This window comes from Lemur catta, chromosome 19 (assembly GCF_020740605.2).
Source record: "Lemur catta isolate mLemCat1 chromosome 19, mLemCat1.pri, whole genome shotgun sequence".
Lineage (NCBI taxonomy): Eukaryota > Metazoa > Chordata > Mammalia > Primates > Lemuridae > Lemur > Lemur catta.
This window is the reverse complement of record NC_059146.1, coordinates 17,800,422-17,826,638: the sequence shown is the minus strand read 5'-3', so window position 1 is coordinate 17,826,638 and position 26,217 is coordinate 17,800,422. Positions and strand designations below refer to the sequence as shown.

At 34.0% G+C, this 26,217-nt stretch overlaps 1 protein-coding gene across 2 annotated transcripts in view; it reads left to right on the top strand.

The window, feature by feature from the left end:
- CNOT6L (CCR4-NOT transcription complex subunit 6 like) overlaps positions 1 to 26,217 on the top strand; it is a 95,292-nt gene that overhangs the window by 28,006 nt on the left and 41,069 nt on the right. Inside the window, exons 2-4 of one of the 2 annotated variants that reach the window (XM_045532879.1) lie at positions 9,361 to 9,482; positions 11,982 to 12,168; positions 13,542 to 13,627. In XM_045532879.1, the coding sequence (XP_045388835.1) occupies positions 9,371 to 9,482; positions 11,982 to 12,168; positions 13,542 to 13,627 (385 nt within the window). In that variant the 5' untranslated portion in view covers positions 9,361 to 9,370. Of the gene's footprint in view, positions 1 to 9,360; positions 9,483 to 11,981; positions 12,169 to 13,541; positions 13,628 to 26,217 lie in introns of those variants that run through there. The other variant, XM_045532880.1, reaches the window with a different exon arrangement.

The following is a 26,217-nucleotide window of genomic DNA, read 5'->3' as shown; positions in this document are numbered from 1 at the left end:
ATTATCTGTCACCTCTCTACGTACAACCCCTTTCCCTGAGAGAAATACTGATTCCTGTTCATTTTTTAAGATCAAGCTCAGTGTCATCGCCTCCTGGAAATTGTATCATCTCTTCCACTTCAGCACTGTGGCACTTTGAGACAAGTTGTCTTTTAATCCCATGTGTGTGTGTGTGTGTGTGTGTGTGTACATGCACCACATCTTTGTGAGTGCTAGATGCTGTCAATTTTTAAATGTAATCATTCTCATAGATGTGTAGTGATATCTCTTTGTGATTTTAAGTTGCATTTCCCTGATGCCTAGTGTAGTGTGCTTACTTGTTACCAATGTATATTCTTTGGTGAAATATCTGTTCAAATCTTGCCATTTTTAAAATTTGATTGTTTTATTGTTTTGAGAGTTCTTTATATATTCTAGAGTGCTTTTTCAGATATGTGTTTTGCAAATACTTATACTCAAACCTTGGCATGTCTTTTCATTCATCTTTCAAAGAAAAAATTTTTAAATTTTCGTGAAATTTAGTTTGTCAGTATTTTTCTTTTATGGATCATGCTTTTTGTGTTATGGCTGAGAAATCTTTGCCTAATCTGAGGTCACAAATATTTTTTTCTCATGTTTTCTTCTAGAAGCTTAACAGTTTCCGGTTTTACTAAGCTCCATGTAAGTTTACTCCATGATCCATGTAAGTTTACTTTGCCTGTGATGCAAAGTATAGACCGATTTTTGTTTATTTTCGCATGTGGATTTTTGCATTGTTCCAGCACCATTTGTTGAAAATCTATCGTTTTTCTATTGAATTACCTTTACACCTTCGTTGACTGTATGTGTGTGGATCTATTTCTAGTTTCTCAGTTCTCTTCCATTGAACTATATGTGTCTATTCTTTCATTAATACCAAACTGTCTGGATTACTATAGCTTTTAATAAGTCTGTAATCAGGTATTGTGTACATCCAAGTTTACATCTTTTTTCAAAAATGTTTTGACTGTTTTAGATCCTTTGTCTTTCCATGTGAATTTTAGAATCAGCTTGTTGATTTCTACATGGGGAAATACACTGAAGAACAGGTAAAAGATGACTTAAGCCAGAAAGGATGGATAGGAACTTGATACCCTTTGAAATAGATGAGAATGTATATATCAGAAGAAATAGAAAACACAGACTAAACCAAAAAAGTGGAAAGATAGGGGTCAGGATAAGAAATCATAGTCCACCTGGAAAAATTGGTGTTGATAATTTTAAGCTCTTCTAATCACCTTCCATTTTCTATAGGATAATTCGATTGCATTCAGTATCTTTAGGTAAGTGGGCAGCATTAAATACAATGCATTAAAGCAGAGTGATTTTTTTTTTTTTTTTGAGACAGAGTCTCCCTTTGTTACCCAGGCTAGAGTGAGTGCTGTGGCATCAGCCTAGCTCACAGCAACCTCAAACTCCTGGGCTTAAGGGATCCTCCTGCCTCAGCCTCCCGGGTAGCTGGGACTACAGGCATGCGCCACCATGCCTGGCTAATTTTTTCTATATATATTTTAGTTGGCCAGCTAATTTGTTTCTATTTTTAGTAGAGACAGGGGTCTCGCTCTTGCTCAGGCTGGTCTCGAACTCCTGACCTCGAGCGATCCACCCTCCTCGGCCTCCCAGGGTGCTAGGATTACAGGTGTGAGCCACCACGCCCTGCCCAGAGTGATTGTTATGTGGAGACTAAGACCTAATTTGGAGTGATAGAAAAGAGGTTACGTTGTCCAAATTGATTGTTAATGAAATAAAATGAAACATGTCTAATAGTAGTATTATTTTGAAATTTTGAAGTGACTGGTAGATTCATAACCCAGGTCTAGTCTCTGTTTTTCCTTTTAGTATTATTTATGTCTCATGTTCCTGCTGTTGTTGTTTTCTTGTATCCTAAATATGGGAGAAAATTTCTAAATGTGCAGAAAAGGAGTTACATTGTAATTCTTTCTCCTTTTTGTCTTCCTGGTAGTACTTTAACTGACAAGTAGACCATACCCTTACCAGAGCCAGAAGTTCCCTGTATTTCTCTGGATTGCCATAAAGTTATCTTTGGTTACCTATGGAAAGATGTACCAATAAGATCTTCTCATCTTCATCTAGGCCTAGGAGTTTTATTGCCACATATGCCAGTGCATTTTGTTTGGGTGGATAACTAGTGTTTGACTTGGGATATGAAGAAGATACCTAAGAATGAACTGACTAGAAATAATACATGTGAGTCCAAGTATTTCTAAAGACCAAGAGGAGTCCTTGTTACTGCTGTTATGTAATTATTTGGTTTGCTAATAAGGATTGTGAAAAAAATATGATCACTGGGTTTGGAAGCTAGTTGCTATCACCTTAATACCAGTTATGGTATGTGCTTAAACATATACCAGTTAAATATTGTGGTATATATTTAATCGGTTATCTTCAGTCCTAATTCCCAATATTAGGCCATTTAAAACTTGCCATTCTTGTCCTGGGAACTCTATTCTCTCCACCTGTCCTTGACCCTTCTAAAGGTTATCTATTATTCAACACCCTCATCCTTTGTGATAAGATTGTTTTATTTTCCCTTTAGTTCTACTCATTTCAGAATAGTGACAGTAGGGAGCAGTGCAACTACCTTTTGAAGGACAAAAAGTTGTAACAAGAAGAAATGTTAAATTATCATTTTATTTTATTTTTAGAGATGGGATCTGGCTCTGTTGCCTAGACTGGAGTGCAGTGGTGTGATCATAGCTTACTGCAGCCTCAAACTCCTGGGCTCAAGCAATATTTCCACCTCAGCCTCCTGAGTAGCTAGGACTACAGGCATGTGCCACCATGCCTGGCTAATTTTTTAAATTTCTGTAGCGACATGGTCTCCCTGTGTTGCCCAGGCTGGTCTTGAACTCTTGGGCTCAAGCGAGCCTCTTACCTTGGCCTCCTGAAAATGCTTGGAGTCACTGTGCTGGCCTCTTATAGAATTATTTAAAAGTAAAATATTCTATAACTTTCTTTTTGAAGTAGTGCCATGAAAATAGTATATGAGAGTAAGAACAATACTTCTCTTGTTCACTGTTGAAGCCCTAGTGCTTGGTACAATAAATGACAGCAGTAGGCATGCAATAAATATGTCTTGAATAAATGTTAAACTGGTCAGAAACATGAGACTCCAAAAGTCTGAAGGTTATTTTTTTCATAATGATGAGTGACATCACCATCATCAAACATAGGTTTTGTTTATTTTGTTTAGAGTGGTCACAGAGCTGGAGATGTCATGAAAACTTGGAATGAAGTTCTTTGTGAATGCTTGCATTATTTATCATCTATGGACTTTTTAGTTGAATATGTAACTAAAGACAAATGCCATCCAGAGGCCCTTAATATGGAAATGGAATGAGATTGCTAGTGAAATTGTTCGTTATCCCAAGGTGTCTTCTAAGCTCTTTTGATTTCCATCAATCTTTAATTTTGCCAGTATGATCCTACTATATGCAGTATGATTTTTGAGGTGCAGGTTTTTTTTAGTATTAGCTAGTAAGCCCATTCAGGTAAGGCATAAATTTTGTATGACAGTTTTAATGATTAATAGTTATGTATAGTTAAAAGTAGATATTGATGAGGAGATAGAAACTTCAAAAATGGTGCAGTGCAAGAGTTATTTTGCTTTATTAAGAGATATGTGGACACATTTTCTCAGGAAGCTCGTAGTGGTTAAGACCAGATGGGAAGAATGATGTTTGTCAAGGTGAGTATTCAGTAAATAACAAATAATGTGTTTTCCCTTCCATAACTTTTGGGAATAAATGCCAATATAAGACAGATTTATCTGAGAATGTGTAAAATGTAATGCCATTGACATTTGCTCTAAAACATAAACAGAAATATCTAATGTAGGCTTAATTTTGTGTTCTTCCAATTTTAAGAACTCTGCTGGTATCTACATCTCTTGCCCATAATTGCTTTTGTAAACTACTGTTGGAATGATCACTTAAAATTTCTATGGAAATATGTACATCTTTAATGATTCATATTTTAGGTTGAATCCCATTAAGTTAGAATTGTCTGATTCATTATGAAGCACTCTTTGGTGGTTGTAGCGTTCTTTCTTAGTTTGAATCTTAAAGGACATAATAGTAATTGTGCTAAACTATAGACTGAGATAAAACGGTCTTAAACTTAGAGTGTTGAGAGAGAAGATATAGGACTTACATCTTTACAAACAGTATAGAGCTACTGTTTTTATAAGTGACTCTGATGACCAATATTTATGGAAGTTTAGTTCTATTTTTTAACAGTTTGCTCTGGTTTGGTTCAGTTTATTTTGTCAGGGGGAATTATGCTGCTTTATTTTCCAAGTCCTAGATATAAAACCTGAGATTTAGGATTCTTTAGTAATAGTATACTTGGACATATTGGGTGTATTTTATATGTACTTTTTAATACTCCATTCATTGAAATAGTATGTTATGTAAGTATCTTTTATTTGGAGTTTTGAAGACTCCAATTTAAATTTTTCTTTGTAAAATAGCCCTAGTGTTACATATAATATTCCTTGTAATTAAAAAAATTGAAATACATTAAAATTTTTTTTAAAGACATAAGGTCTTGCTCCGTTGCCCAGGCTGGAGTGCAGTGGCTATTCACAAACACAATGATAGCACACTGCAGCCTGGAACTCTAGGCCTCAAGTGATACTACCGAGTAGCTGTGACTATAGGCACGTGCCATTGTGCCTGGCTTTAAAGTACATTTTCTATAAAGTCAGTATTTTACAAGTTTATCTGAAGTTTTTGCTTAATGGAATGGAAGACTGCCTGACAAATTTATGAAAGCTTTCACTATGTGGTTGGTAGTATTTAGTCAGCCTTTGATGAAAGAGATTAAAACTTGTTTACTTCTGGAATAATTCATGTAGGGACTAAGAAGTAGGAGATAATCAGATTCCTTGTCTAGGACTGATGGTTATTCTCAGAAATTTTGCAGTAGAGTCTCTGAAGGCTGTTAAGTGATACGCTAAGGAAAATAGTGGATGGCAGGTTCAACGCAGCTTATTATTTGGGGAACCATGTAGAGTATTTTTCATAGTGTTGAAATGGTCTTGAAGAATGGGAAATTAAAAATATGTTGCAGTTTACTTTGTTACATAATCAGGATCTCCACTATAAATTAGATTGATGTAATGGGAAGATCCTTTGGGAACTGGTATAAGATGTTGTAAAAATAAGAAACTCTTGGGAAAAACTAATTAAAAAACTTGCCTCTTTATCAATTTGAAATTAAAGATAAGGAAAGGAATTAGCTGTGCTAGGTTTTCCCAAATAAAATATTTTTGTTTTGGATGAAAAGTGTTCATCACTCAACATTTAAGCCTTGGACTGACCCATGTGAGACTATTAGAATATCAACGTCACATTTGGAGATTTAAATTACATTTGAATGATTATTTCATAATTTTAAAATTTGAAATAGATTTTTGTGGTTATTTGAAAATAGATTTTTGTCGTATGCCCATAAGGTGGAAAGTTGATATTGAGGACCTGAGAGGGGAAAATAAAACTGAACAGAAGAATTCAATAATGCTAATTTCCTGAATCTGAGTTTTTAATAGCATAGTTGAAAACCTGATGTTTGGAGTAGTAGTGACTAGAACTATACTAAATTAGTTATTATAGTTAAATGAAAAATGTTTTAGCTTTAATCAGATGATCTAAATCTAGATCATGTTGAAGAATTGACTTGTGTTTTTATTGGCATCCTAATTGAATCCAAAATAGACTTCTGACCCCTAATATGGCAGTATTAATGTTACTTTGGTTTTTACTTATTATAGATACTGGTAAACATTTTATGGAGCTGTTTTTTTTTTTTTTTTTTTTTTTGAGACAAAGTCTTGCTTTGTTGCCCGGGGTAGAATGAGTGCCATGGCATCCGCCTAGCTCACAGCAACCTCAGACCTCAGACTCCTGGGCTTAAGGGATCCTACTGCCTCAGCCTCCCAGGTAGCTGGGACTACAGGCATGCGCCACCATGCCCGGCTAATTTTTTCTATATATATTTTAGTTGGCCAGATAATTTCTTTCCATTTTCAGTAGAGACGGGGTCTCACTCTTGCTCAGGCTGGTCTCGAACTCCTGAGCTCAAATGATCCGCCCGCCTCGGCCTCCCAAAGTGCTAGGATTACAGGCGTGAGCCACCATGCCCGGCCTATGGAGCTGTTTTTTAAGGAAGAGGTTTTATAATTTTAATGGGCTTATAAAGATAGAAAAATTAAAAAACTATTCTATATAGTTTCTCTTTTAGAGATTATAATTGGAGCACCAGAAAGGATGGTAACTTCTCTTATCTAGATTTTAAAGATATTGGGGAAAATTGAACATGTAGATTAATTATCATTTCTTTAGATTAATTTTTAGAAAAGCATAGGATGTTAATTAGCTTGAGATAGGAAGGGTGGGAGGAAAGTGGTAGATTTTAGGATTATAAAGCATATGATCGTTCCACAAATACATATTAAGTGCTTACTATGTGGCAGGAACTGCATAGAGATATAAAAAGGACATGCTTCCACACAGAAATAACACATAGTCCCCTTACTTAACATATCATCTCGTGGTAACCATATTAAGACAGATTAAGTTGATTTAGAATCCTATATGCTGTGTTTTATAAAAATTATCTAAAATTAATGAAACCTATTTAGTAGTTTTTGTTTTTCACCCATCCTCTTTGTGGGTAATGGATTATGTAGCATGTGTTTGGATCTGGATCAGTTTGGTTTGGCTTTGCTTAATCCTGTATTTTGGTGGGTTCTTATGTTAGTATGCAAAAGTACAGAGATACATGTACTTTATGGTGTACAGTAGAAATTCTAAAAACTCTGGTAAAAACTTTATTTTCAGAAATATACACAGGCTGAATGTAGTAGAAATCAAGTTTTTCTCCCCTGGAAAATGATCATATTCTTTGTGCTATATGAAGTTCTAAGATGTTTATGGAAAGTAAAATGGCTTAGTATCACCCAAATTGTTTGATAGGATTGGAATTGAGGTGCTTAACTCAGAAACTTGGGAACCTCTTACTGTTTACATATGAACAAATATGGAAAACTTTCTATTTGCCCCTTTACATAAATGGAAAGGAATGACTATTTTCCCTTCAGAAATATGAGAGAAAATGGTTGTATGGCAAATTTTTGATTGTACTCTTATAAACTAGCTTTGATTTCTTGATACATGATAGAATACCTGTAATTTTTCTTTATTCTATGTATGTAACAAATTTCAGACCACCTGAAATTAATTCTTCCATCTGGGATAGAAGTTCTACATTCTACTTAGAGACAGTACCAGATTCAGATACTTTTTTTTTGAGGGGGGCTGGTGTGTGTATGTATTAAAATATGAACAAAGAACCAACTATAGATACTATGTGACAATTTACTGACAGCATGCAGGAGTTTAATTAAGCTCAGGACTTTGTATCATTTGCTATTCATATTAGATCTGCACTGAATTTTTTTCCTGCCTACTACCAAGTAGTAAGACTTGTATCAGACCCCTTGAATAAGTTTAGGGCCATTTGTCATCAGCTTCTTACTTAGTGCATCTGAGGAATTTTATGTCGAGTTGGTCATCATTGATGATAGTTCATTGATTATTTTGTTACATGAAGATGAGGGCATTATACAGTCACACACTGCATAAGAATGTTTCAATCAACAGTGGACAGTGACATAAGATTATAATACCATATTTTTACTGTACCTTTTCTATGTTTAGATACACAGATACTTACCATTGTGTTACAGTGGTCTACAGTATTCAGTACATACTGTATAGGTTTATAGCCTAGGAGTGATAAGCTATACCATATAGCCTAGATGTGTAATAGGTTATACCAACAGTCCCCAAACTTTTTGACATCAGGGACCAGTTTCATGGAAGACAATTTTTCCACAGACTGTGGGGGGATAGTTTTGCAATGATTCAAGCATATTACATTTATTTTGCAGTCAAACCTCTCTGCTAATGATAACCTGTATTTGCAGCCACTCCCCAGCACTAGCATCACCACCTCTGCTCCACCTCAGATCATTAGGCATTGGATCATCATAAGGAGCTTGCAACCTAGATCCCTCACATGCACAGTTTACAGTAGGGTTTGTGCTCCTATGAGAATCTAATGCTGCTGTTGATTTGACAGGAGGTGGAGCTTATGTGGTGATGTGAGCAATGGGGAGTGGATGTAAATACAGATGAAGCTTTGCTTGCTCACCCACTGCTCACCACCTGCTGTGAAGCCCAGTTCCTAACAGGCCATGGACCAGTACCGGTCTAGGGCCCCGGGGGTTGGGGATCACAGGGTTATACCATCTAGGTTTGTGTAAGTACATACTATGATGTTAGCAAAATGCTGAAATTGCCTATCAATGCATTTTTCAGACTATATATATCCCTGGTGTTAAGTGACTCATGACAATACTGGTTTTATTAGGTTGGCCATGTAAGTCATCCAAATTGGACACTTTTGAGAGTGAAAAGGAATGATAAAAAATTACTTCTGGAACAACAGATATAAAGCAAGACTGGCCCAGGCAAGCTAAGATACTTAGTCATCCTAATTAGGATACTTTTGATTGCAAGTAACAGAAAACACAACTCAAATAGCTTAAACAATAAAGGAACTATATTGGCTTGTGTATCTGAAAAGGCCAGTGTTTGGGAGTGCTACAGATGTGATTCAATGAGGACTCTGACTTTGTTTTCTATTTTCCAGAGTCTGCCTTCTGTGGCTGGCTTCTCTTATAGTTGGATGGCTGCCAATAGCAATTTGGGCAATATTCTTCATTTATGACCAGCAGGAGAGAAAAGCCTGCTTCTCCCATAAACATAGATTGGATCTTGAGACTTTGTGATTATTGGATACGTTTGAACTAATCTCTGTACCAAGGGGGATGTCTGTGCTGATTGTCTTAAGCATGGGATATCTGAATATCAGTGAGTGAAGGAGGATACAATTACCTTATTCTTAGACTAGTGAGAGTTCATTCAGGAAACTGTAAAGTCAGTCTATCTGGGAAACCAACACAACAGAATGAAGGGAAGGGGTTAGGAGGCAAACACAGTGTTTACTGCAAAATCCAGTGCTGTTTCTTGTTTGCATTTTCCCTTAGGCATCTGTTAATAAGTTCCTGCAAGAGACCAGTCTATTGCAGATGATATGTTTTTTTTTTTCTCAAGTGAGAATTTGTAGTATAAAATGACTTTTTATTACAGTAGAAGAGAAAAAAAAAACTGGCAGTGAGAGAGAAAAAACTTATCCCATTTTCTCTTTTTTTTCTTTAAGATTATAATAATTGTTAATCTTCTATTTTTACAGACTAATAGGGATGCCAAAGGAAAAATATGATCCTCCAGATCCTCGCAGAATTTATACCATCATGTCAGCAGAGGAGGTAGCCAATGGGAAAAAATCTCACTGGGCAGAATTAGAAATCTCGGGTGAGTAGAATCTAAAGTATTTAAGCTGGAATATAATAGTAATAATGGATATGAGTTGAGTATTGCTATATTTATTTCTTTTTGTACATTTCTAATTAGATGGACTAACTGAAAAGATAGAAGATGCTGAGGTACTAGTGTTTAATTTATCTGTTGATTTTATATTTGCAACTAAATCTTTGTTTCTATCCTTTCTTTTGAAATTAGTTACATTGAGCAAGAATTGGATCTGGAATTGAGGATATTGGGAGTTCAATTTCTAAGTAAGATTAGGTTCTTTGATATAATAGATTTTGTTTTGGCTATTTCAGAGTAATTATTTTTGCAAATTGAAATCTTTGCCATCATCCTATCATCCCAGTTTTGGCAAAGAAGGAAACCTAGAAGCTATCTATTTTAACAAATAAGTGATAACTGTGTTTATAGGACCTTAATACATGTTTAGGATTTGTTAAAATAGAGTATGAGTCCTAAAAACTCATAACCCCAGTCTAATAATGAAAAAAAAGTCAGACAAACACAAACTGTAGGACATTCTACAAAATACCTAACTAGTAATCTTCAAAATTATCAAGGTCATATAAATCAAGGAAAGACTGAGAAACTGTCACAGACCAGAGGAGACTAAGGAAACATGATAACTAAATGCAAAATGGTAGCCTGCATTGAATCCTGGAGCAAAAAGGTGTAAAACCTGGTGAAATCCAAATGTAGTCTAGAGTTCAGTTAATAGTAATATACCAGTGTTGGTTTCCTAGTTTTGACAAATGTACCATGGTAATGTAAGATTCTAATAGGGAAACTGAGTGAGGGGTATATAGGAACACTGGAACACTGTATTATTATCTTGGTAACTTTTCTGTAAAACTAAAACTATTACAAAATTAAGAGTTCATTAAAATGGATTATAAGGACTATTTTTCTTTTATGAATTGGTACAATACAGATTATATATAGATGTATTTTTTCCCCCAATAGGTTTCTGTTTGGAAGAGTTAAACCTCCATTGTAATTTCAATACCAAAAATTCCTTGCACTTTTAGCTAAAAGGTAACTTTTAGCTAAAGCGTGGATGGGTGATTGGTAATGAAAAGAATGAATATGAGCAAATTCTATTAGCTTAGTCAAGGGTTTCTCAGTCTTGGCACTACTGACACTTTGGGCTCTACATTTCTTTGTGGTGGAGGGCTGTTGTGTGCATTGTAGGATGTTTTGTAGCATCCTTGGCCTCCACTCACTGCAAACCAGTAGTACCCTTTTACTTGTGACAACCAAAAATGTCTCCAGACATCCAAAAGTCCCCTGGGGAGCAAAATCACCCCTGGTTGAGAACCACTTGGTTAAGCCCTGGGTAGAATTGAATGAAGTTTGTCTTTTATTCAGAGCCTCTTCACTTGAAAACTTTATTTCCTATTGAAATGCCAAATCCTAGTTGGCACTTTAAGTCTGATTGTAGACAGCAGGAAGGAACCTGTGGTAGAAAGAACTCTGGACAGAGGTAAAGGTTTGAGTCTACTTCTCAATAGCTATGTGAAAAGTAACATTTTCACTTTGAGATTTTGTGCTCACTCTATCTTCCACTGCCCCTCTTATCAAAATCTATTTGGAAAATGCAACACTGAAGTGCACATATAGTAATAACATTCATTGGATGTCAGGGAGATGGGAGGGGAGAAGGGAAGATGGGTATGTAGACACCTAATGGGTGCGGTGTGCACTCTCTGGGGGATGGACACGCTTGAAGCTCTGACTCAGGTGGGGCAAAGGCAATATATGTAACCTGAACATTTGTACCCTGTAATATGCTGAAAAATAAAAAAAATTAGAAAAAAACAAAAACAAACTGTATTTGGAAAATGATAATTAAAATACTACTTAACTTTTGCAAAGTTTATAAAATACCTTCCTATAAAATATTTTGTATAATTAATACTTACAGGTAAAATAGGTAAGATAATATCCCATTTTATAGAAGGTGGGGCTAGATGATTTGCCCAGACTTACATAGGTAATAAATGGTCAAGATCAGGACTCTGAACCAAGTCTTCTGACTTGTTCTGGTACGTGTTCCACCACAGCTGTCAGATGCTGTGACTGGATTGATAGAGCTTAATGTGTGACTGTTTCAATAAGTATGTTGCACTTAATGCAAAACCTTAAACCAGAGCTGATAATCTGTAATTGTGACATCAGAAAGCTGGGGAAGATGTCCCTTTTGTGGGTAAAATGGTTTTCCTGGTGACTAAGGTTGATTCTAAATCATAGTAATTTGCTCTTGTTTATTTAAAGTTGTAGACTAATCCACCCTGGATATGGATATACCCTATTAAAGGGGGGTGGGTTTGTTTGGAAGCAATCAAATGGCATTAAATACAAAATTAAAATGTCAGTGATACAATCTCTGTTTGTATTTGCAGCATCTTCTACAACTTTTTAGTTCTTGCAGTTTAGCCTTCATCTTGGGCCTAGAGTTTTATGCTTCAATATTTTGTCTTTTAGGTAGAGTGCGGAGCTTAAGTACATCACTTTGGTCATTGACACACTTGACAGCGCTGCACCTAAATGACAATTACCTTAGTCGCATTCCACCTGATATTGCCAAGCTTCATAATCTGGTTTACCTGGATCTGTCATCCAATAAACTCAGAAGTTTACCAGCAGAACTAGGAAACATGGTGTCTCTCAGGTGAGAAAATAATACAGACATTACTCATTATATAACATTCTAAATTTAAGAAACTTAGGGGATGTTACTCATCTTACAGTAGGATTTCCACATGTGTGTGAAGATCAAATGATATAAACTGTCTATGTACAGTGCTTGCATTGTCCTCCGTTGTACATTTTCCTTCCTTTAAATTTGGAGGTTTCCTGGCTAAGAGTGTAGTGTGTATGTATTACCAGTTTCTTTTGACAGACTTGAGGTGGGATGGGGCTAAAACAGTAAGTCTCACTTTAGGCTCATGTCTGATAAGACTGATCAGAAATAATTGGGAAAATATGATTTGCTTATAAGTAAAACTTTTAGGAACATATCTCTATTATATAAGACAAGGTATATTTATATTTTATATTACAACTTTTTAAGAAACCTTAAAACCTGCTGAAGAGGATTTATTTCTCATCCTTCAGGATTCTTTAACTTCAGGATTCTTCATAAGAGAAAATTTTGTAGAAATCTTAAGACCTTATATATATGTTCCCAATAAAGACAAGATTTGCTTTTCTACCTTGTTTATCTGCTAAGTAATAATTGTTAAAAATTGCTATCACATGTATAAAATTAAGCATATTGCTTTAGAATCTTGTTCTTTACCATCCCCTTACTGGTTTTTTTGTTTTGTTTTCTTCTACTTTTGGTAATCCTCAAATGAGGGTGCAATATATTTTTTATATAGTCTGTTTAGAATTTCATAGTCATAAACTTAGATCTCATTTATGCCATCCTGTTTTTATGTGTACTACCCTATGCTTTATTTTAATATTTATGTTCTGTCATAGTATTTTTGTCTTTTCACGTTTTCTGTTTGTTGTCTTTATTACGTTACCTTGTTCTCTATTAATTTGTTTTGTTTTCATAGTATTTTGACATGATTAGTTGTATTCAGTTATAAAAAATGATGCAGGTGATTGGCTACTAATTATACTTTAATCCTGAAGTTTGTGTGAAAATTTTACTTTTTTCTATTAATTAGACTAAGTTCAAGGATATCTGTTGTTTTTTAATACTATGGATATCTGTTACTCTCATTTGCATTTGACAGGCATTTTGGGTGACAGAGAAAAGGGGTGGAGTTAGCCTGAGAATTATGTGCAATTCCTACAACTCTCATCTGTGCTAGAGAATGAGTAAATCATAGAAACATTGTTAACAATTGTGGCAATTGCACATTTTGTAGTACTTTAATATTGTACAGCATTTTTGGATGAGCATGTAGAAATTTGCCTTGAATGTAAATAGTCACTCATCGTATATTATAAGGAAGGTTAAGAATGGCAAATATAGATGTTAATAAAATTTGGTGTATTAAACTAAAACAATTTTTTTTTTAAAAACAGGGAATTGCTTTTAAATAACAATCTGTTACGGGTTTTGCCTTATGAACTTGGTCGGCTCTTCCAGCTACAAACTCTAGGTTTGAAAGGTGAGTGATTTTTAAAAATATGATAGTGTTAACACTCAGTATTGAGGTGTTCTGAGCCTTTCTAAAGACATTTTGGTCTTTAAAAATGTCAGGTCAGATTTTAGTTTGATTTTGACAATGTGACTACAGGTACTTTCTCTTGAAAGAAAAATAGTTCTTCGGGTATAAAATGGAGCTTCCAGATTTCAATATGTGCAATCATTTTAACAAATTTGTATGGGGAAATTTTTTTGTTTTTGTATTTTACCTTTATTTTTCTATAAATTTATTAGAGGAGATATTTTAAATTAACACTGTAGTTCTTCCCATTATCCTTTTTTTAATTCCTTTTTTAAAAAAGATGACTTTACATCATGCCTCATGTTTGGCTTTTCATAGAGCAGATAAAATAGCATTGAAATATTATATGATTATAAAGGAAAATATTATAACAGTAAAAATTAGCTATACCAAATACATATAATTATTCTAAATAAAAAGTATTTATCCAAAATATTACGCTTCTCTGACCATCACTCTCAATCAGTTTGAGATGAAAGTCATATTCAATTCATACAAATACTGAAACTTATATATAATTTTCTCTTATGGCATAGCATATGAAGAAGAGTTTATTTTTGAATTCATAGAACTAAATACAAATGTATTGGTTAAACAGTTTATGCTCGTGGGGAATGAACATCAATCAAAGCCTTGTAAAGTATACACTTTCATACATTTTATTTTCCTTGTTTAAAGACTATTTGAGTGTCCATGAAAATGTTCTGTTTGCATTTACTGATGTCATATAATGGAACATTAAGAATGAAGTTCGAATAAGAATGGAAAAAATGCTGATACTGTTGATTGAAATGACAGAATTAATGTTCGGCTTCCTTATAGTTTCATGAATTAGAGAATTACATGAATGGTCTGAATCTTGTATTTATAGTTTCTCTGTAGGATTTTATTGATTTTTTTTTTTTAAATCATGTAAGAAGTAAAGAGAGAGGAGAATACTTACATCTAAAATATTTTCCTGAAGATTAACCTAAGGCATTTGAAATTTTACTGTTGGAACATTTCACCTCATTTTCTATATGCTGAATCTCATTCTTACATAGTTGAAATAGCTATCCAGCTAGAATTGGAGTAGGAGCAAGTCCATTCTTCTCTCTAAAAAAAATTATGGAATGATTGTTGTCTTTAATAATCTTAGATTCATGAAGGATGAAATTCACACTTTCCTGCTGATTATAATAAATTATAATTCTTTATCTCTACTAAGAATAACCCTTGTTTTATTTTTAACCTCAGAGTAGCTATTTTTCTCCTCCTGATCTCAATGACAAATAATTTACTATTGAGCCCAGTGGACTTACCCTTGGTACCCAACAACATTCCTGAAAAAGCGAATGTTAATATTTCCTACTCTTTCGTAAGTCTATTCTGTGTTTCTCATATAGGGACATGTTCCCCATAAATTTACACTAAGTATCAGTTGAGCTAATCATTCTGAATATCTCTTATCTCCTCAGTCCTTAATTCTGTTTTACTAGTTAAAATGTTAATTTTCCAAACTATTGTCTTCGACTGGCCTTTGATTCTAGTAGCCTTTTGTCTCCTGATTCACATTCATTGAAATTTCTTCTTAGACCTCTAGCAAGTCAGGCACCAGCTTGCTTCACCAATTATAATTTAGTCCTGTTCATGCCTATAGTTAAATGCCTTTTCGTTAAACTTCATTCAGTTTGTTCTGTGGTAAATACCCATATGCAGCCCTTTTCTCTTTTTTGAGAATCTTGTCAGTGCCACTTTCTATTCAGGTGATCCAGTACAGAAGAGCAAGGAAATTTCAGAAATGAAAGAGAACCAGAGCTCTTTGTGCCTTTTTTTAAAAGATGGTAAACACAGGATTGGCTTTATGAACCAATTGAAGGAATAAAATGTCCCTAATGAATGGTAGCTTTATATTCTTAGGAAGGTAAAACTTGAAATAATTTCTAAATCAGTCTTAATAGCCATATTGTGGTACTTTGTACCCAGGGGAAAAAAAAAAAAAGGAAAGGGAATATAGCATTAAAAATAGCACGGTGGTATGCTTAAAAGAAACAATAACAATGGACTGGACTGCCTCTGAGATTTCATTTTGTCTTGATAGTGGAAGAAGGAGTGCCTTTCTTTATTTCCTTTTCTTCCTTTGAAATACAGATACTGAGATTTTAATAATGATTTGGGTCATCTTGGCCCAACAAGCTAATTTTTAGAAATTCTATTTTGAGATTTGAGGAAGGTGTGTGTGGAAGGTAGGTTATTTGAAGAATTAGGTTAAGAAGGCCAATTTTAAAACCATACAGAGGGCCCGTGCAGTAAGTTTAGAAGTGTTCTCCGAAGTCACTTAAAAGAAAAATCCAAATGTATTAATTTTATGGAAGAATAGGCATAAAAACAATTCTCATACAGTTATTTTAAAGTAATTTAGAATTCATGTCCTAAGATGTAAGGCAATCCTTTCTCTGACATATATGCCAACAAATTGTTCTCAGGCATTAAACATTGATATCCTAGGTCATAGAAATATATAGGACTTTAATAATTACAAAAATTTCTAGCTTTCTTCCAAGAATTACTTATCCCCCTTAAAATAAAATGGAACAAGTCAGTGGAGGACTTTTTTTTACTGTATAAATTTGTTTTATTCATGGAATATATCATAATGTAAAAGAGTGACAACATACATTTTAAAGAAAATAATTAAATGCATAACTGTATTCCCATTATGAACATTCTTAGTACATTTTTAAAAAATTGTTTAAAAATGTACTTGGAAAATTGTAATTTATATAGGAGGCAAAGTACTTATTTCTGTGTTATATATGACCTTCTGGAAATCAGTAAGAAAACAATCTAGTAGAAAACATACTATAGTTCATATAATAGTTCACATAAGGATATACAAATGGTTCTAAAATATAGAGTTGATCAACTTCAGGCTTAATAATGTAAATTGAAACTATACTCAATTATCATTTTTTGCCTGTCATATTGGGAGAATTCTAAAAATTTCATAAAATAATTGTTGGTGAAATTATGGGGAAATAGATATAATCATGCCTTGTTGTTATAGATCCCCTATACCTTTTAAGTTTCTTGTGTGCTGTTTCATTATTACATCTGACTGCCTTCTCCCAGAGGTTTCTGCTGTCTTGAATTTAGATATTGGGGTTATGTATATATCTGTTAAAGGTGTTTTAACTTTTATATAAATGTGATCCTATTGAAATGTCATTTTCTGTGACTTTTTATTCAACATTATGTTTTTATGATTCAGCCATGTTGATGCATGCATCTAATCACAGTTCATTTGTTTCACTGCTGTGTTGTATTCTTATATATAAATATGTTGTAATTTATTCATTCTACTATAGATATTTAGATTGTTTCAATTTTTGTTTTTGGCTACTATAAGCAGTGCAGTCATGAACATGCTTGTACACATCTGATATAGTGCGTAGGAGTGGAATTGTTAGGTTGTAGAGGTTTGTGCATCCTTAGCTGTATTAGTTAATGCCATAATGTTTTACAAAGTAGTATTACAATATACTCTTCAAAGTAACATAGTTTCCATTTTTCAGTCTTCTTTCCAACACTTGGTATTGTCAGATTTTTTTTAAAGTTCTGCCGATTATTATGAGTTTTTAATTGTACTCTCAATTTGCATTTTGCTTATGGCTAATAAGATTGAGCATCTTTTCATCTGTTTATTGACCATTAATATTTCTTCTTTGAAATTACTACTGAATTTTTTTTTCTTTTTGAGACAGAGTCTCGCTCTGTTGCCCGGGCTAGAGTGAGTGCCATGGCGTCAGCCTAGCTCACAGCAACCTCAAACTCCTGGGCTCGAGCAATCCTCCTGCCTCAGCCTCCCGAGTAGCTGGGACTATAGGCATGCGCCACCATGCCCAGCTAATTTTTTCTATATATATTTTTAGTTGGCCAGATAATTTCTTTCTGTTTTTTAGTAGAGATGGGGTCTCACTCTTGCTCAAGCTGGCCTCGAACTCCTGACCTTGAGCGATCCACCCGCCTCGGCCTCCCAGAGTGCTAGGATTACAGGCGTGAGCCACCGTGCCCGGCCAATTTTTTTTTTCTTATTTTCAGTTTGGTTGTTTCTGATTGATTTGGAAGCGTTCTTAACTTTTTTCTATTTTGTGTTATAAATGTCTTCTCCCACTCTGGCTTTCCTATTTTCTTTCTAGTACCTCTTAATGAGTAGATTTGACATTTTTAATGTAGTTCAATTAAAATTTTCTTTTTTATAATTAGTGCATTTTGTGTCTTGTTAAAGAAATCTTGTCCTACCCTGGGTCAGAAATACATTCTCTGGTATTCTAAAATTTCTAAAGTTTTGCTCTTCATGGTTAATTTTTTAATTCATTTCAAATTGATTTTTAAATATGATATGAAGAGTCTAATTTTGGGAAGGATCTAATCTTGTTTTTTCCCTATAAGTAACCAGTTGTCTCAATGTCATTTAATAAATAGTTTTTCCTTTGCCCATTGATCATCAGTCACCTCTCTCATTTATCAACTATGTCTAGGTCTGTTTTGGGGATTTCTGTTCTGTTCTGGTGGTTAATTTGTCTAACCTTGCACCAATTGCTATGTTATCTTAATTGTTATTATGGCTTTATATTAAGACTTGGTATCTGGTTTTGGAAGTCCTTTCACATTTTTCATCAGCAGTGTCTTGACAGTTTGGGCACCTTGACTATTCCTCATATGTAATAAACAGTTTAAGTTTCATGAAAAAACTCTATTGGAACTTCGGAATTGCATTTACTCTTTGGATCGAGTTAGGAAGAATTGACATCTTAATTATATTGAATCTTCCTGTTCATGAATTCGGGCTTCCTCTCCATTAATTTAGATCTTCTTTAATGTCTTTGAATAAAATTTTATAACTTTCTACACACTGGTCAAGCATATCTTTCGTTAGATTTATTTCTAAGTACCTTATACATTGTTTTTGTTTCTTTTGTGAACCATAACCCTTTTTTTGTTTAAGATTTTTTTGTTTGCTTTTTGGACTATTGGTGTTGGGTATAGAAACACAGTTGATTTTGTTTTTTGTTTTTTAAATTGATCTTATAGTAAGCCTTCTTGACTAAACTCTCATTCATTCTAAAAATTTGTCTGCAAATTCTTCTGGTTTTTTATGCAGATAATCATTTCCTCTGCTGAAAGTGACAGTTTTGTTTCTATTCAAATTCTTATATATTTAATTTTTTCCCTTATTTTCATGCACTGACTAGTATATTTTGTACAATGTTGAATAGAAACATCAATTCTGGGCATGTTTCTAATCTCAATTTTAAAGGAAATGCTTCTAATATTTTTCTGTGAAGAATGATACTTGCTCTACGTTTTTGGTAAATAAATTTTTTTAGTTTTCTTCCATTCCTACTTTGCATCCTTTTTCTGATAGTTTGTCAAATGCTTTCCTTCATCTATTAAGATGATCATATTATTTTTCTCATGTCAAAGGTTGATTTGGTACATTATACGTATACTTTTTTTTTCCAGTTTAAACCACATTTGCATTTCTGAGATAAATCCAACTTGGCCATGTTGTTATGCTTTTACACAATACTGGATTTAATTTGATGATCTCTATCAAGAAATGTACAGTGAGATTTTATTCTACTTACAAGCTAATCAGTTAGCCAATTGGTTTTTCATGGGTAGTGGCAGAAGACACGAGACTCCTGGATCAATGACAAAGAACATTATTATTCAAGCTACAATATGGGCCCAGATGCATGCTGTATGCACAGTGAGTTGTATTGCAATCTAGTAATCCAGGTCCAAGGGTTCAGCACTTTTCAAGCAAGCAGCACTTATTGTAGAAAGCAGCAAAAAGCTAGTCCTGTTTCCCCAGGGGAACAAACAGATACATGGTAGTAATGCTGTGGTTGCCTTGACCTATTTAGTTGCTTATATAAGTAGTTACGAAAACTGCTCAGTATCACGAGACAGATAAGCCTTGGAATCTGTCACACTCACCAAGAATGCAGAGGGAAGCACAAGGCCCAAGGTAGACTACCTCTCTCAATAATATATATATATATTTTTGTATATGTTTATGAATAAAGTAGTCTTTTGTTTTTCATTATTCTTATTCAAGTGTGTGTAAGGTTTATAATGATCTTAGAAACAGTGGGGAAAATTCTGTATTTTTCAGTTCTCTGAAAGTTTATGTAAAATTGAACTAATGTGTTCCTTGAAAGTTTGGTAGAACAGACATGTAAAACTGTCATTGCCTGGTGTTTTCTTTGTGAAAGATATTTAACTACTATCTTAATGTATTTGTAGTTATAAGAACTATTGAGAAATTTCTAATAGTTAATGAGTCAGCTTTGTTGGGCCATATCTGTACTACTGGAATTTATCAGCTTTTTAAGGTTTCAAATTTATTTGCATAAAAGTATTTATAACATTATCTTGGTATATTCTTAGACTCTATTCTAATTGCAGCTATATCATCCCTCTTCATTTTTAAGATTAATTGTTCCTTCTGTCTGTTTTTGTGATTTTTCCCCCCTTTTTTCTCTTTTTAAAAGTTGGACATATGATTTATCCATATTTAGAATGAATAATACTTTAAGATATAAGCATTTAAGCCTTTGCGTATTTGGCTTCCTTTTTGTGGCATACACAATTTTAATGTGAAATATTTTCATTACTGTTTTGGTTTAAGTATTTTTAATATAGGTTATATCATCTGTGATGCATCAGTTATTTAAAATATTATTTAAAATTTCCATGCATGTGTGATTTTAATTTTAGCTATTTTTATTGTTAGCTTGAAACTTAATTGCATTATAGAAAAATGAGGTAGCCAGTATGAGCCAGTTCTTTAACATTTGTTGATTCTTGCTTCATGGCCTAGTATGTGATGAATTTTTGTAAATGTTTTGTCTGTATCTACAAAGATGTTTTTCTCTAATTGTTGGGCACAGGGCTATATATTTGTCCATTAGATAAAATTTGTAAGTTGTACAATTGCTCAGATTTTCTATATCTTTAGAAATTTTTAATTGTTTGCTTTTTCAATAATTATTTGTTAAAATTTCCATCAAAATAGATTTATTCATTTCCCTGTGTAATTCAATCTTTTTTTGCCTTATATATTTTGAGGTTATTTTATTAGGTACTACCAGCTTAATATTGTTATATCTTCTGGTGAGTTGGACCTAATACTAGGTAGTGAGCTTCTTTCTCTCTTATTAGGATTTTGTCTTATGGTCTGTATTTCTAATATTATAGCTCTGCCAATTTTCTTTTGGTTAATGGTTGTCTAGTGTACCTTTTTTCATCTGTTTATTTACATCTTCTGTACACTTATGCTTAGGTATATCTCTTATAATTAATATATAAGACTTTTATGTGTGGGTTCAGACCAGTTCTTTTACAAATATTTTAATTATTGATATTTTTATGTTATTGCCATCCTATCTTTTATTTTATTATTATTATTTTTTATTTCAGCATATTACAGGGGTACAAATGTTTAGGTTACATATATTGCCTTTGTCCCACCCTAGTCAGAGCTACAAGCGTGTCCATCCCCCAGACGGTGCACACCGTACCCATTAGGTGTGAGTATCCTCCCACCTCCCACCTACCCGACACTTGATGAATGTTACTACTATAAGTGCACATAAGTGTTGATCAATTAATACCAATTTGATGGTGAGTACATGTGCTACTTGTTTTTCCATTCTTGTGATACTTCACTTAGTAGAATGGGCTCCAGCTCTATCCAGGATAATACAAGAGGAGCTAAATCACCATTGATTTTGTGACTGAGTAGTACTCCATGTCCATCCTATCTTTTGATTCTACTGTTTGTGTTATTTTCCTTTTTTGTCTTTCTAAAAATAGTTTGTTTTTCTTGTTTCTCACTCTGTATACTTTCTATTGGTTTGAAATTATTATACTCTCATGTAGGCATGTAGTGTTTACTCTTGAAACTGTATCTTAAATAATTTTTTAAAGATTAATTTTTTAAGCAACTTTTTAATTGATATACTGTTTATATTTAATGAAATTAGAGAAATTCACTTCTTTTTACAGTTTTGTGAATGTTGACAGATGGGTAGTTGCATAACCACCACTACAATCAAGAAGTAGAATTATTTTATCACTTTCCAAAATTAATGCATGCCCATTGAAGTCAGTACCTTCTACTCTCAGCCCCTGGCAACTACTTTTCCAGAATGTCATATAGGAGAACATATAACATGTATAGCCTTTTGGGTCTGGATTCTTTGTTTTAGCGTAACACATTTGAGGTTCATCTGTACTGTGTGTATCAATAGTTCATTCATTTCTATTGTTGAATAGTATTCCATTGTATGGATGAACCACAGATTTTGTATCTATGTACAAGTTGAAGGGCATTTGGGTTGTTACTAGTTATGGGTGATTAGGAATAAAGGCACTGTAAACATTTGCATACAGATTTCTGTTTGAAATAAGTTTTTATTTTTCTTGGGTAATACCTAAGAGTGGGATTGCTAGGTTGTATGGTAGGTGTATGTTAAACGTCAAAAGAAATTGTCAAACTGTTTGCCAAAGAGGCTGTATCATTTGCATTCCCACTAAGAATATAAAGGTTTCACTTGCTTGTTAGCACTTGATATTATCAACATTTTTTATTTTTGCCATTCTAATAGGATATAGTAGCATCAGTGTATTTTCCTTGGTAGAGTTTTTATTCACATCTTTTGCCTAGTTTTATTATTAGGATGCCTTTTTCTAATTATTGAGATTTGAGAGTTTATTATATATTCAGATTTAACCCTTTTTTAGATATGTTTTGCAAATATTTTATGTGGCTTGCATTTCTGTTTTCTTTACAGTGCTTTTCAATGATTAGTTTTTTATTTTGATGAAATTCAATTTATTACTTCTTTTATTCTCTGAGTTTTATCTTTGGCATCACATCTAAGAAAACTTTGCCTTGCTCAGGTACATGAAGAATTTCTTCTAGAAATTTTATAGTTTTAGGTTCTACTTTTAGGCCGATGGTCCCTTTTGTGTTAATTTTTGTATATGGCACAAGGTTTATTCTTTTGTATATTCATACTCAGTCATTCAAGCACTATTTGTTGAAAAGATTCTCCTTTCTACATGGAATTTCTCTTGCAACATTATCAAAATTCAGTTGACCAAATATATGTGGGTCAACTGCTAGATATTCTATACTCTTCCACTGATCTTTGCCAATACCAAAATGTTTGATTACTGTAGCTTTATGTTAAACCTTGGTAATAAGTATTGTGAGTTCTCCAATTTTGTTCATATTATTCAAAGTTTCATTGACACTTCTAGATGTTCTGCATTTCCATATAAATTTTGTAATCAGCTTATGATTTGTGCTAAATATCCTGCTGGAGTTCTTACTAGCACTGTGTTGAATATGTAGATCAGTTTGGGAATAATCAATGCCTTAATTTTAAGACTTAATATTGAGTCTTTCAATCTAATATATCTCTGCATTTACTAAGATATTCTTTGCTTTATTTCTTTATACAGTTTTGTAGTTTTCAGCATGAAGATCTTGCAGATATTTTGCTAGATTTATACTTATTTGATATTTTTATGCTATTGTAAATGGTATTGCTTTTTAAATTTTCAATTATTCATTATATAGACTTAAAATACAATTGATTTTTAAAAAATATATTGACCATGTCTCTTTTGATGTTTGTAAATTTACTTATTCTAGGAGCTTTCATAAACTCTTCATCTGTGAACAGAAGCTGTTTCATTTCTTCCTTTCCAATATATATTCTTTAATTTCTTTTTCTTGCCATATCATGTTGGCAAGTACAATCTTGAATAGAAGTGATAACAGTATACATCTGTTTCTTGTTCTTGATTTTAGGGGGAAAGTGCTATCTTTCACTATTGATAATAACTGTAGTCTTTTTGGTAGATGTCCTTTCAGGTTAAATAATTTTCCCTTCTATTTCACATTTGCTGAGAGTTTTTGTCGTTGATGTAAAAAGTATTTGAGTTTGGTCAAATACTTTCTCTGGGGCCGGGCGCGGTGGCTCACGCCTGTAATCCCAGCACTCTGGGAGGCCGAGGCGGGCGGATTGTTTGAGCTCAGGAGTTCGAGACCAGCCTGAGCAAGAGCGAGACCCCGTCTCTACTAAAAATAGAAAGAAATTATCTGGCCAACTAAAATATATATAGAAAAAATTAGCCGGGCATGGTGGCGCATGCCTGTAGTCCCAGCTACCCGGGAGGCTGAGGCAGTAGGATCGCTTAAGCCCAGGAGTTTGAGGTTGCTGTGAGCTAGGCTGACGCCACAGTGCTCACTCTAGCCTGGGCAACAGAGTGAGACTCTGTCTCAAAAAAAAAAAAAATACTTTCTCTGGAAAATGTTGCTAATACATCCATTTTCTGGAGGAGTTTGCAAACCATTTCTATTATTGCCTTCTTAAATGATTGGTAGAATTTTCCAGTAAAAGTATATAGGCTTGGAATTTTCTTTATTGAAACATTCTTAATTTATAATTCAATTCCTTTCATAGATACAAGACATTGAGATTATTCACCCTTTTTTTTTTTAAACTATAGCCACTTCTGCTCTCTCTTGGTACTATTTGCATGTCATACTTTTTTCTGTTTTACTTTAAACCTATCTGTCTTTGATTCTATAGTGTATCTCTTGTATACAGCATATAATGAATCATGCTTTTTATTCTGCTAATCGTGGCTTTTTAATTGGAGAGTTTAATTCATCTACATTTCAGGCAATTGCTTATAAGGTAGGATTTATGTCTACCGTTTTGCTATTTGTTTTCTATGTCTTTTGTCTTTTTTGTTCCTCTACTCCTCAATTAATGCCTTCTCTTGTGTTAAATATTTTCTAGGGTTCTGGTGCAATTCTTTTGTCATTTCTTTTGCTATATTATTAGGATTTATTTTCTTAGTGGTTACCCTGGGATTATAATTAACATATTAATTTACAGGAATCTAATTTGGCTTAATTTCAAGAATATTACAAAAACCTTTGCACCTGTAACTCCATTCATCTCTCTTTTATGCTGTGGTTATCACAAATATAATCTTTGTGCATTGTGTACCTATCAACAGATTTATAATTCCTGCTTTACCTAATTGTGTTTTATATCAGATATTTATAATTCCCTTATGACTTTCTTTTTGGCTTATGGATTATTTAGAAGTGTGATGTTTCATTTCACAATATTTGGGAATTTTTTTAGATATTTATTTCCTTTTTTTTTTTTTTTTTTTTTTGAGACAGAGTCTCACTTTGTCGCCCAGGCTAGAGTGAGTGCCGTGGCATCAGCCTAGCTCACAGCAACCTCAAACTCCTGGGCTTAAGCAATCCTACTGCCTCAGCCTCCCGAGTAGCTGGGACTACAGGCATGTGCCACCATGCCCAGCTAATTTTTTCTATATAGATTTTTAGCTGTCCAAATCATTTCTTTCTATTTTTGGTAGAGACGGGGTCTCACTCTTGCTCAGGCTGGTCTCGAACTCCTGACCTCGAGCGATCCACCCGCCTCGGCCTCCCAGAGTGCTAGGATTACAGGTGTGAGCCACCGTGCCCGGCCATTTTATTAGTTTCTAATTTTATTTTGTTATCTGCAAACAGCATGCTTTGTATGTTTTCATTTCCTTTTAATCTGTTACAGTTTGTTTTCTAGCCTAGAAAATAGATCTCTTGGTGAATGTTCATGTACACTTGAATGTATATTTTTCTGATTTTGAGTTGAATATTATATAAATGTTAGGTCATGTTGGTTGACAATGTTCTGTTCTCCATCTTCACTAATTTTTTTATCTACTTTTTCTTTCAATAACTGAGAGATGAGTGTTTGAAGTCTCAAATACAATTCTTGCAACTCTTTGCAGATATTATTTCATTGTATTCTAGCTTCTAGCTTCTGTTGTCAAAGCTTGTCATTCTCATGGTTTTTTTTTTTTTTTTTTTTGAGACAGAGTCTCACTCTGTTGCCCGGGCTAGAGTGTCATGGCGTCAAGCTCACAGCAACCTCAAATTCCTGGGCTTAAGCAATCCTTCTGCCTCAGCCTCCCAAGTAGCTGGGACTACAGGCATGTGCCACCATGCCCAGCTAATTTTTTTCTATATATATAATTTTAGTTGTCCAGATCATTTCTTTCTATTTTTTTAGTAGAGACGGGGGTCTCACTCTTGCTCAGGCTGGTCTCGAACTCCTGTCCTCAAGTGATCCTCCCGCCTCAGCCTCCCAGAGTGCTAGGATTACAGGCATGAGCCGCCACACCAGGCCTCTCATGTTCTTTTGATGTGATTGGTCCCTTCCCTCCACATGGTTCTAAAATCTTCTATTTGTCATTGGCATTCTCTAGTTTGCACTATAATCTATTTTTGTTAAATAAAGTCCTTTCAGGCCAGGCATGGTGGCTCACGCCTGTAATCCTAGCACTCTGGGAGGCCGAGGCGGGTGGATTGCTCGAGGTCAGGAGTTCAAGACCAGCCTCAGCAAGAGTGAGACCCCGTCTCTACTAAAAATAGAAAGAAA